The 10,387-nt window shown below is 30.4% G+C and overlaps 1 protein-coding gene across 1 annotated transcript; it reads right to left on the reverse strand.

Moving 5' to 3' along the window:
* Positions 1-223: 223 nt before the first annotated feature.
* LOC124366804 lies at positions 224-1,931 on the reverse strand. Its single transcript, XM_046823405.1, has 3 exons — positions 1,571-1,931; positions 1,225-1,381; positions 224-543 (listed from the first exon to the last, which is right to left on the reverse strand). Exons 1-3 carry the CDS (start codon positions 1,727-1,729, stop codon positions 224-226), a joined length of 636 nt encoding a protein of 211 aa, XP_046679361.1. The 5' UTR covers positions 1,730-1,931.
* Between the last annotated feature and the right edge of the window lie 8,456 nt (positions 1,932-10,387).

A 10,387-nucleotide genomic window follows, 5' to 3' on the forward strand; every position in this document is an offset into this window, starting at 1 on the left:
CTTTCACTATTATAATAGTCAGAATGAATGTGTACTCTTTGTGCATGACTTATGCGCTGAGAGCATTTCAAGCGACAAGTAGTTTTACAAGGAGGTCTTAAAGTTCTTTCTTTTACAATATCTCCTTTAGAGTTGACATGCTCTTTTCCAGAAATTCGTCCCTGCTTTCTAATGTTTTTTTTTCCACTTTTTTTCATTCCTTATTCTTTTTCTTCCTTTATTTTTAGGTTGAGTAACTATCGGTAACTCGCTCTCCGTGTCCATCTGAATCGGTGTATGGTACCAGAGGTATTATATTATTATTATTTGCTGTAGTATTTGTACTTACAGATTGACTTTGTACTTGTTCTAAATCGTTACTTAAAGTTGAATCACTCTCTGAACCTGAAGGTGGAGTGTATGTTGGATCATCGATGTCATTCTCAAATAGGTCGCTCACAGAAGATAGCGCATCATCTAAATCTTCCAGTGTTGTCGATGCTCCAGATTCTTGTTCCATGTTTGTCACTTGTGTTATCGTCTCTAGCTCCCATTCATTTGACTCTGAAAAATAAATTGTTAAGATATTTTGAATATTTAATTTTATTTAAGTGTTTTGCTTTTAATAACATAGAGCTTTCTTTCCTACAAGTGTTCCCAGCCTTCAAGAAATAGAGAAATTCACTCGGTTTTTGTCCAATTTATTTTAATTTTTTAAATTGATGTTCCGCCAAAAACATTGATTAGTTCATTATATAGATAGCCTACACAAAGAATGTGGATATAAAAAATATTATATCGTTAAAGTGGATTTCTATTGAATTTTTATCATGTTTTTGGTAATTATGTGTAATTTACTCGTCACTCACGAAGTTTTTCATATTGAAGTATAATTTCTGTTTAAACATGTAGAATGTTAAATTAGGTAGAATAACAAGTCGGAAAGACAAAGAACCCCTAAGAATATAACTATTATCGTATGAAATTAATGCTCTCTGTCCCTACCGACTACAGCATTTACAGTCTAATGACAATGTACTAGGTCTAGGCCCAGCTTAACACGATTGAAATGGAACCTAAATTATTGCTAGGGTAGGCTAAAGCCCCCGAGTAAATACCTGCTACAATATGGTTAAATGGTTAAACATAACAGTAATTTACACAAAAAAGATTTTTATAACAACCATAAATTTACTGAAATTTATTTAAACTGAGCCTAGAGTATTATGTACCTACTAATCTCACCTGGTTCTACTGGAGTTGAAATGAAATTAAGAAGATGTACGTCTTTACTAGTTTCTCTTTCAACTTGGATATTTTCACTTTCATGCATGTTAAAATTCCATTGGGTTGAGTCATTGTCAGGTAAAACGAGGATGGATGTGCAATCTGGATTCAATACCTAGAAATAAAATTGAAAATCAAACATACACTTAGGCCTACTTCTCCTATTGGCACAACAATGTTCTAAACCTAGGCTAATAATAATAATAATAATAAAAATTGTTCCTTGAGGTCTGAGTATAAAATTCGAATTTTACTTTAAGTTTTACATATTGTTAGCTTGTAAACATATTTAAAAAATACTTACTTTTAATTCGGTTAAAGTCGGTGAAGGAGTGGAATTTCTTCGTGGAACTTCTACTGATTGATTGCTAGGACAATCATTAGTTTCAGGTTTCAGATTATCTTCAGTGAACGTATTAAGGTTTTTCAATTTGGAAAGTATAAACTTTCCCCTACTTTCCATATTAATACCAAAACGTTTTGTTAAAAGTAGAATAAAACTTTGATTAGTACAGCTCAGTCCTAACCTCAATAATCTCTCTAATAGCAGGCAGCAGCAATATCAACAGTATTATTGACAGTCATCAGCTGTTCAGAAAACAGGACTTGAGACTAAATGAGTATAGTGGCTAGGGCCAGACAATGGCAAGTCCATTTTGTGGACTTAGGTTTTTTGCTGAAATGCTCAATGTTCAGAACCATAACATCATAGGTGGAGTTAAGTTTGTCTGGTTCTGATATACCTCAGGACTTAGACTCATATAACCTTTGATAAATCATAAAAATAGAATTTTTAGCGGAGTTACGATGGTATGGCTGGATGTAAAATGAAATTTTAAGAACATACGTGCAATAACCTAAAAAATAAGAAATTTTGGACTTAGGCTCATATGGTTCTGAGGTACAGATATATGATAATATTGATAACACTTTAAACTAATTATTCTTAAATAAACATCAACTTCCTCTTCTAGACAGTATCTTTATCCTTGTAGCGATCAAGAAAGTATAGCAAGCGTTGGAACAAAATCTACTATTTCGGACAATATAATATACTTCCGGTCTAAATTATAACCGAAAGAATTAGTAACGGATGTGGTCTATTTTCTTTTGAGGTTGAATTAGTGGTTCGGCTAAAATTTTGTATATGAACCATTTATTAAATAATAGATAGGGAACCTAATGAAACAATGTTCTTACTAGGAAATTGAACAATCTATTTACAGTTGACCTAGTGTAGTATGATCTTTACCTTTGTCAATTAATCTGTTTGCTTTTTTGTTCCTAAGCACCTTTGATATATTCTTTTCTAGCAATAAAATATAACGCTGGATATATTTTGTTACAGAATCCATATATTCATGTATATGAATTTGCCATTGCACATATGCATATACTTGAATAAAATTATAAGATCAGAGGCTGTCATTCTCAGTCATTGTGAGTTAAATATGGAGTAATGTAATTTACTTAATCAGGAAAGTGCTAATTACAAAATAAATTTTCACTAGAATTTACTGATCCTTATTTTCACAAGAATTCGGCAGAGATGGATAAAAAGTATATTAGAAAGTGGTATATAAAGATTTATTTAGTTACCACAAATTATTCTTTGTGTTGATTGTAGAATATTTTATATATTTTCTGAAAATATGTGGTATGGTTTAAAGATAGTTAGTAATTAGAATTAAAAATGTTGCTGCGATATGTGCGGTGATCTTGAGGTCGAGTAGTCTAAAGCGTTGAATTTGGGGTCTGAGGTATATACGCAGGTTGAACTCCTATTTTAAACTGGAATTTTTATTATTTACGTCAACCGTGTACATTACTGTCTCTATTTTTATTCTGTTTGACATATTCCTCGCACAGGCCAGTGGCCCATGAGATCTACAAAATTGAGGTAGATAGGGGTTTTGACTCTCCGGAGGAAAAGTGAATTTTTAATGGTTATAAAACCATAATGTGTAGAGCACTGAAGTTTTTACATTGTCTTGGTCACGGCTGTTTGGTAAGCTTCATGTGTTATAACATATTTTAATGTTTGACATACACACACACACACATTTATTCATATAAATGTGACGTTAATTGGTTTGGTTTATTTGTATGTTAGTTGGGTCCAAAAATATTACATATTGTACTTAAGCATTCTCCATTAGTAGTCCTCAAACATTGTTTAAATATTACAAATTCTCAATTTCTAATAATGTGCAATTGGTGAGTTAAAAATAGTTTAAAAAATATTAATAACTACCAAAAACTGTTAGTCGACAAAATATTATATATTATTACGAATATATTTTCCACAAAATATTAAGTTCTTAGTATTTAAATTATTGTTAATGTTGAAAAGTTTATTTTGAAATGTAAATTTCACAATGAAATTTTTATACAGTTATATTTGTTTTACCACTCGGATATTTTTAAGATGTCAACGGCTTATATTAAATTTTAGACTAACTAAAACTTAAAAATATTATGAATGCATATTTCCCAAAAAAGTCCTAAAATTAAATATATAATTTATCTTATAAATCTATTTTATTAGTTGTACTGATTTTTTTTAACTGACTGTTTACGTAATTGTATTTATTTTTGGTTTTTAAATCTTTAATACGTTTATTATTTGTGTCCCTATTGTATATGTGTTATTCCTTATATTATTATCTATATAAAACAATATAACATAGAGGAACAGAGAAATTTACAGAAATATACATATACATATTTCTCAAAATTATTAAGAATTTAGATTATTAAGAAATAATCGAGTCCAATGCTGGTGCATATCCCTGGTGGTGTTAGCAAAGCTATTCGCTTAGAGAAAACTCACTTTTAACTATCAAAATATTTAGCGGGCTGACAGAAAAATACGCAGATAAAACACTAAATTTACCAATCTTTTTTGATATAAAAATCTGGTAATCCTAGCAAAATCCAATAGAAAGACATGTACTAATATCGACGTCAATTATTTCCATGTATAAATGACGGCTTATTCAATACTTCCGTGTCTGAGTAATAATATTTAATACTGGTAAACGAAATACTATTAAATCTATGTATCTTCACCGAAATCATTCAAGTCTATGTATGACCAAAGCTTCATCTACAATATTTAATGTGGAGCTATAACCAATAATGCTGGCGGGACGTGTCTTTTAAACTAGTAGTTAAAATATTCTTTATATGTCTCTTAATGAACCCTTTGATGAAGTAACCCTTTAAAATAAGGTTTAAAGTTCTATGGTTTGTAAACAACAACCAAACCCAACGATGCCAATGAAAATATCTTGGATTGAAACGTCAATTAACGATTTTTTTATCAAAGGAGGTTTCTGAGACCTAACTAAAATATTCTCCTATACGCGCAAAATCTGGTATAAGGGTCAGTTGCTTAACCTCCTATAGATATACACAATAAACCCTTGAATAAAATATGTTCCTCGGTAATGCCAAACTACATTGAAACAAATATCAACGAGTAATATCATATTACATCAATAATCTTTTACTAAGTAATCTATAGACTTCGACTTCAAAATTTGCAAAAATGCAGCTAACATCTAGTCAAGCTACTTTGTAAAGGTTTTAGATATCTCATGTTTAATTTATTATGATCGACATTTTCAAAAATGAGCGGTAAATAGGAATAAGTAACTAGTTTAAAATGAATCAGAATTATTAAAGTTTATGAACGCATATAATTAGTATAGCTGATAGCAAGTTACAACTTTAAAGAATTAAAAAAGAGGTTTTCTTCGTATCGTTTGGATTTAAGTTTTTTATTTTAAAGTACTTTAGTTTACTTTATCTATCTGTAAGAATTATTTACTGCATCGAAAAGGTTTTTTTAAATATTACCTTCCGTATATGCACATAACATAAAATAATATCGCGTAAACTGTGGTTCGGTCTAAACAAAAAGCAAGTGGAAAAGAATAATTTGGTAAAAACACTCGGACTTAAATTTGCTCGTTTAGCTACGACTAACGGAAACACACGTTTGAATATTTCTTTATTAATATCATACATAAATGCGTAAATATTTATGAAATTATACAAAAAGAAATAAATAAATAATATATTATATATATATGATTATTTTAACATTTAAATTTCACTTATATTTCCCTGAAATTGCAATTTTTATGAAATATAACGTTAGGGTTGTGGTATTGTTTGCTCTAATTACTAGAATTTGTATTGCACTGTGAGCTGTCTAACACTATATGATGTTAATTATTTATATGAAATATAACGTTAGGGTTGTGGTATTGTTTGTTCTAATTACTAGAATTTGTATTGCACTGTGAGCTGTCTAACACTATATGATGTTTATTAATTTATATGAAATATAACGTTAGGGTTGTGGTATTGTTTGTTCTAATTACTAGAATTTGTATTGCACTGTGAGCTGTCTAACACTATATGATGTTAATTATTTATATGAAATATAACGTTAGGGTTGTGGTATTGTTTGTTCTAATTACTAGAATTTCTATTGCACTGTGAGCAGTCTAATACTACATAATGTTATTAGTTATTATAAATGAGTTATTATTATAAAATATATTATACACATTTGTTTTAGTTAGCAATCTAGCAAATACATTTCTACGTAAATAAAATCCAACCAAATAGTTAAATACACCAACAGCAGAATTGTGCTCATTCAATAATAACGGTATTTCCATACATACTGACATACTGCTATCACGGGTTTGTTAACTAATAGTTAGCATTAAAATGTTGAACCATGTCTTTGAAATATATCCTCACATAATTGGCCAATTAAACTGCTTTTACAATTTAATAAGCTCACGACTTTAACCTTCACCATAAATTGTACTGAATTACGTAATAGCAGTTAATATTCTATAGGTTATATAACATTTTATTATGTATATTAGATTGTTGGTGGAATTAAATAAGAAAATAATTATCAGTAACGGTTCTAAATGTTAGAGGTAGTGTTATATATTGTTTACTTATATCACAGCGTCAAAAGTTCGAATTATTCATTACTTGTTTGTATAATCATTTTAAAGGGTTAATACAAATGTTTTATAGCAAACATATTTGTCTGTAATTTTAGAACGTATACTGATAATAACTGATAAAATTCAAAATTTATATAACAAGCAAATATTCCAATAAACCAGTACAGGGTTTAGAAGGAAATTAATCATCTATCTCTTGAAACGAGTGAATAATGTCATGGAATAGAAGCCAATTAAATATCAATTATTAATATGCACTTAATTTTTGCGTCTGTTAAATTTTGAATAATTAATTTAAAATAAATAAAAAGTACATGTAGAGTATCGCGAAAATGAATTTTTTTGTTACAACAATCCAAATTCTTACAAATACAATATTAGGAAGTAATGTATATTAGAGAAAAGTTTTTAAACGTAGATGCCACTGATAAATCTGACAACGGTTCAGCATGGTTTTGATGAACAGTTGACTCAGGAGAAGTTTGTTTGGTCTCCTTGTTTGATCTGAAGTTTTCAAACAAAAGTGACTTATGCCCAACTTCCATTCCTCCGCAGAGCCAGCAGAATAGTAGTGTAGAAGATGTAGCTCTAACATATACCTAATTTTTGTTGCAGTTTTGAATTTTTCTTAAACATATAATTTATTAGACACGTATATCGAACATCTATATTCCTTTCAATCTAATATCCAATAAATTATGTATGTTTCCATTGCCATATTCAAACACATTATATAATTAAAATATAATATAATATTGTTCCCAAAAATAAACACCTTATAATTTATCGTGTTTATGATTATATTGTAGTTAGTCTTATTTTAGATAATGATGGAAAATTACATGATTTAAGTACACGTCTTTGCTGAAATCACTGTAAAAAATATTTGTGTATTACTGGAAGTTGTTGGGTACAATGTGAGTTTATTATTTATTTACAAAACAGTTGTAAGGTCCTACTTCGCTTGATTCCGCCATAGGGCTGATGTTACCGTAGAGTACTGCTGATAATGAAAGGTTGTATTGTGGTTAGCACAGCGTTGGCGTGCTGTTGTTTACTGTATAAGCAATCACAGCTCTTGTCGTACCTTGTATTCATATACATTAAGAGATTTTACGTTACTATATCCTTCAATTAGACTATATGTTATATAGGAATTCTTCATTTGAATAACGTATACTTTAACACCAGTAAAATATATGTGGCAACTACCAAAGCTGCTTACAACGTGGGCCTGGTGTACTGCTCGATTAGCCAAAATACCCTCATTTATAAAATAAATGTACTCAGTATCCTTAGTGCTATTTAATATTTGTAAAATCCTTTGTAATTGTAATTGTGACAAGTATGCAAACAAATCCGGAGTAATAAATATGCTTTTGGGAAACCGCATCAAGATTTTTAAATTTAGATTTGCTAAAATATTTTTGGCCGGGAGCAGTAAATAAATTATATCTACTAAGAATATCGGAGCGAAAAAACAAAACAAAACAATAAACTACCACTTTTAGTAGCACGTGGTTTCTAGGAAATAGTTTTGAGGTTAGTTCAGGCTATCGCCAGCCAATCCCACCACTATAGTCTCATACTATTCATTACTATCTTTATAATAATAATTTATATATATTTGTGTGTGTGTAAACGCACAATCTATTAAAAAAATCCCATACAGTGTCGTATTAATTAACGACTACATAGTCCATTATAATAAAATGAGGAGGATACATAAATAATTATGTGAATAGATATAACAATAGGGATTGATTCATAAAAAGTTCTCTCGGGACGACTAACTCTTATGGGTGTATTTTATTTTAAAAAATAAATATGGAAATAAAAAAGCTTAGTTTGTATTTTCTTTGAGTACAGCAAACTGTATGTTTTTAATTTTTTTATCACAAATGGATTTCATATTTTTCATAAAATCTATCTGTATTAAAATAGATAAAATTTATATTATACATAAAAATGATCTAGGTGTTTACTGTAATCACGTAAAATGATGTTTTGGTGGAGTATGATCCCACGCGATATATAATACCAAGTTAAGAGAATCAACACAGTTAAGACCTTGAGATGTTTGGTGCTGGGTTACGGCAATTACAAGGGTTACAGTTCAAGACAGTAATTAATCTGCTTGTTTGATGTTAGCAGTACCCCCCTGTTTTAGTAAATGACATCGTATTGGAGCATTGACAATTGTATAATGTATTAACTGTCATTACTACTAAAATTTATATATTACTTGTTATTAATTGTATTATATATATATTATTCAGGGTGTAACTGAAATACACCGACAAACTTCAGGAGGTTGTTCCTAAGGTCAAAACGAACAAAAAAGTTCCTATAAATGTATGCCCTAAAATGCATCGTTTCCCGTCTGTCCGTCTGTTTGTGTTTATTACATTAAATTTTTTTCTAAACAACCATTAAAGGTACAAAGTTACACTTTTCAACATATGCTAATCTAGTAAAGATTGTCAATTTAAAAAAGAATTGAAAATTTTTACTCAACAAAATTCAAAATGGCGGCTAGTTCAAATCTTTGATGGTGAATTTCACAAAAACTACTTCCTGTATAAAAAATTTACTAGAATATAAAAAATATAAATTTATTTATAAAACTAACGGTACCTCATTTTTTTAAATCGCTCAAGAAATTAAAAAGTTATGGCATTTTTCTTAACCTAGTAACATATCACATGTACAAGTTTTTTTCTTGTTTCAAAAAACTACAGTAGCCTACAATTGTTTAGAACATTCAACAAAAATATCTCACATTAAACAAAAATATCTCAAATTAAACAAAAGAGTTTTAAGCTGTCATTATTAAGAAATACGGAATAACTTAACAGAGCAACAGTTATTTCAAAATATTAGGGATCACTTTACAACAAATGTTCAATATGCCTTCCATTTGATGCGATGCATGCATTAACCCGTCTGGTCATTGATTGCCGAGTTCTTTCAAGTATTCCTGGTGTATTCCTTACAGTGTTACAGGCTGCAGTGATACGCTGTAGAAGGTCATCCCTGGTATTAACTGGTCTTTCATAAACTAGAGTTTTCAAATGGCCCCAAAGGAAGAAATCGATTGGATTTAGATCTGGCGACCGAGGCGGCCATAATACAGGTCCCCCTCTGCCTATCCATCTTTCCCCATAAGTTTGGTCCAGAAATTGCCTGACATCTAGTCTGAAATGCGCGGGAGCTCCATCACGCATGAACCAACAGTGCTCTCTCACACCCAAGGGAACATCGTCTAAAATTTCAGGCAATTCGTGTTGTAAGAAATGTCTGTAGTTTTCACCATTTAGTATGTCAGGTAATACAAAAGGACCTAATAAACAGTCTCCAATGATGCCTGCCCAAACATTTATTTTAAACTGCTGTTGATGTCTCCCTTCATGAATGGCTTGTGGGTTTTCATCAGCCCACTGATGAATATTGTGGTAGTTGGTTATTCCATCTCGATTAAAACAAGCTTCATCTGTATACACAACTAATGTTGTAAAACCAGGGTTGTTAGCTTGCTGATAAAACCATTGGCAAAACTGTAAACGTAATGGAAAGTCAGCTGGACCAAGGGCTTGTACACGCTGATAATGGTACGGATATAACATCTGCTCATGTAGAACTCGCCATACTGTCATGTGGTCTACGTTGAGTATTGCTCCTAACTGCCTAGTACTTACGCCTGGATCTTCCTCTACTCGCTGTAAGATGTTTTCTTCCAAATCAGGAGTTCTACGCTGTCTCTGTACACCTCGGTCTGCAGTAGAAGGTAACAAAGTGCCAGTCTCATGAAGTCGGTTTTAACTGAAGTTTTTTAACCCAAAATATCGTTTTATTTTTATACTGCCTAAATAATTACATTAACTTTTGAAACAAGAAAAAAACTTGTAAATGTGATATGTTACTTGGTTAAGAAAAATGCTATAACTTTTTTATTTCTTGAGCGATTTCAAAAAAATGAGGTACCGTTCGTTTTATAAATAAATGTATATTTTTTATATTCTAGTAAATTTTTTATACAGGAAGTAGTTTTTGAGAAATTCACCATCAAAGATTTTAACTAGCCGCCATTTTGAATTTTGTTGAGTAAAAAGTTTCAA

This window comes from Homalodisca vitripennis, chromosome 7 (assembly GCF_021130785.1).
Source record: "Homalodisca vitripennis isolate AUS2020 chromosome 7, UT_GWSS_2.1, whole genome shotgun sequence".
Classification (NCBI taxonomy): domain Eukaryota; kingdom Metazoa; phylum Arthropoda; class Insecta; order Hemiptera; family Cicadellidae; genus Homalodisca; species Homalodisca vitripennis.

Bases quoted from the DNA above. Each gene is read 5' to 3' on its own strand.
- LOC124366804 (XM_046823405.1), bottom strand. From the start codon at position 1,729: ATGGAAAGTAGGGGAAAGTTTATACTTTCCAAATTGAAAAACCTTAAT. The intron at 1,382-1,570 runs GTAAGTATTTTT...TTTTATTTCTAG, and splicing joins CGACTTTAACCGAATTAAAA to GTATTGAATCCAGATTGCAC. The intron at 544-1,224 runs GTGAGATTAGTA...TTTATTTTTCAG, and splicing joins TTCAACTCCAGTAGAACCAG to AGTCAAATGAATGGGAGCTA.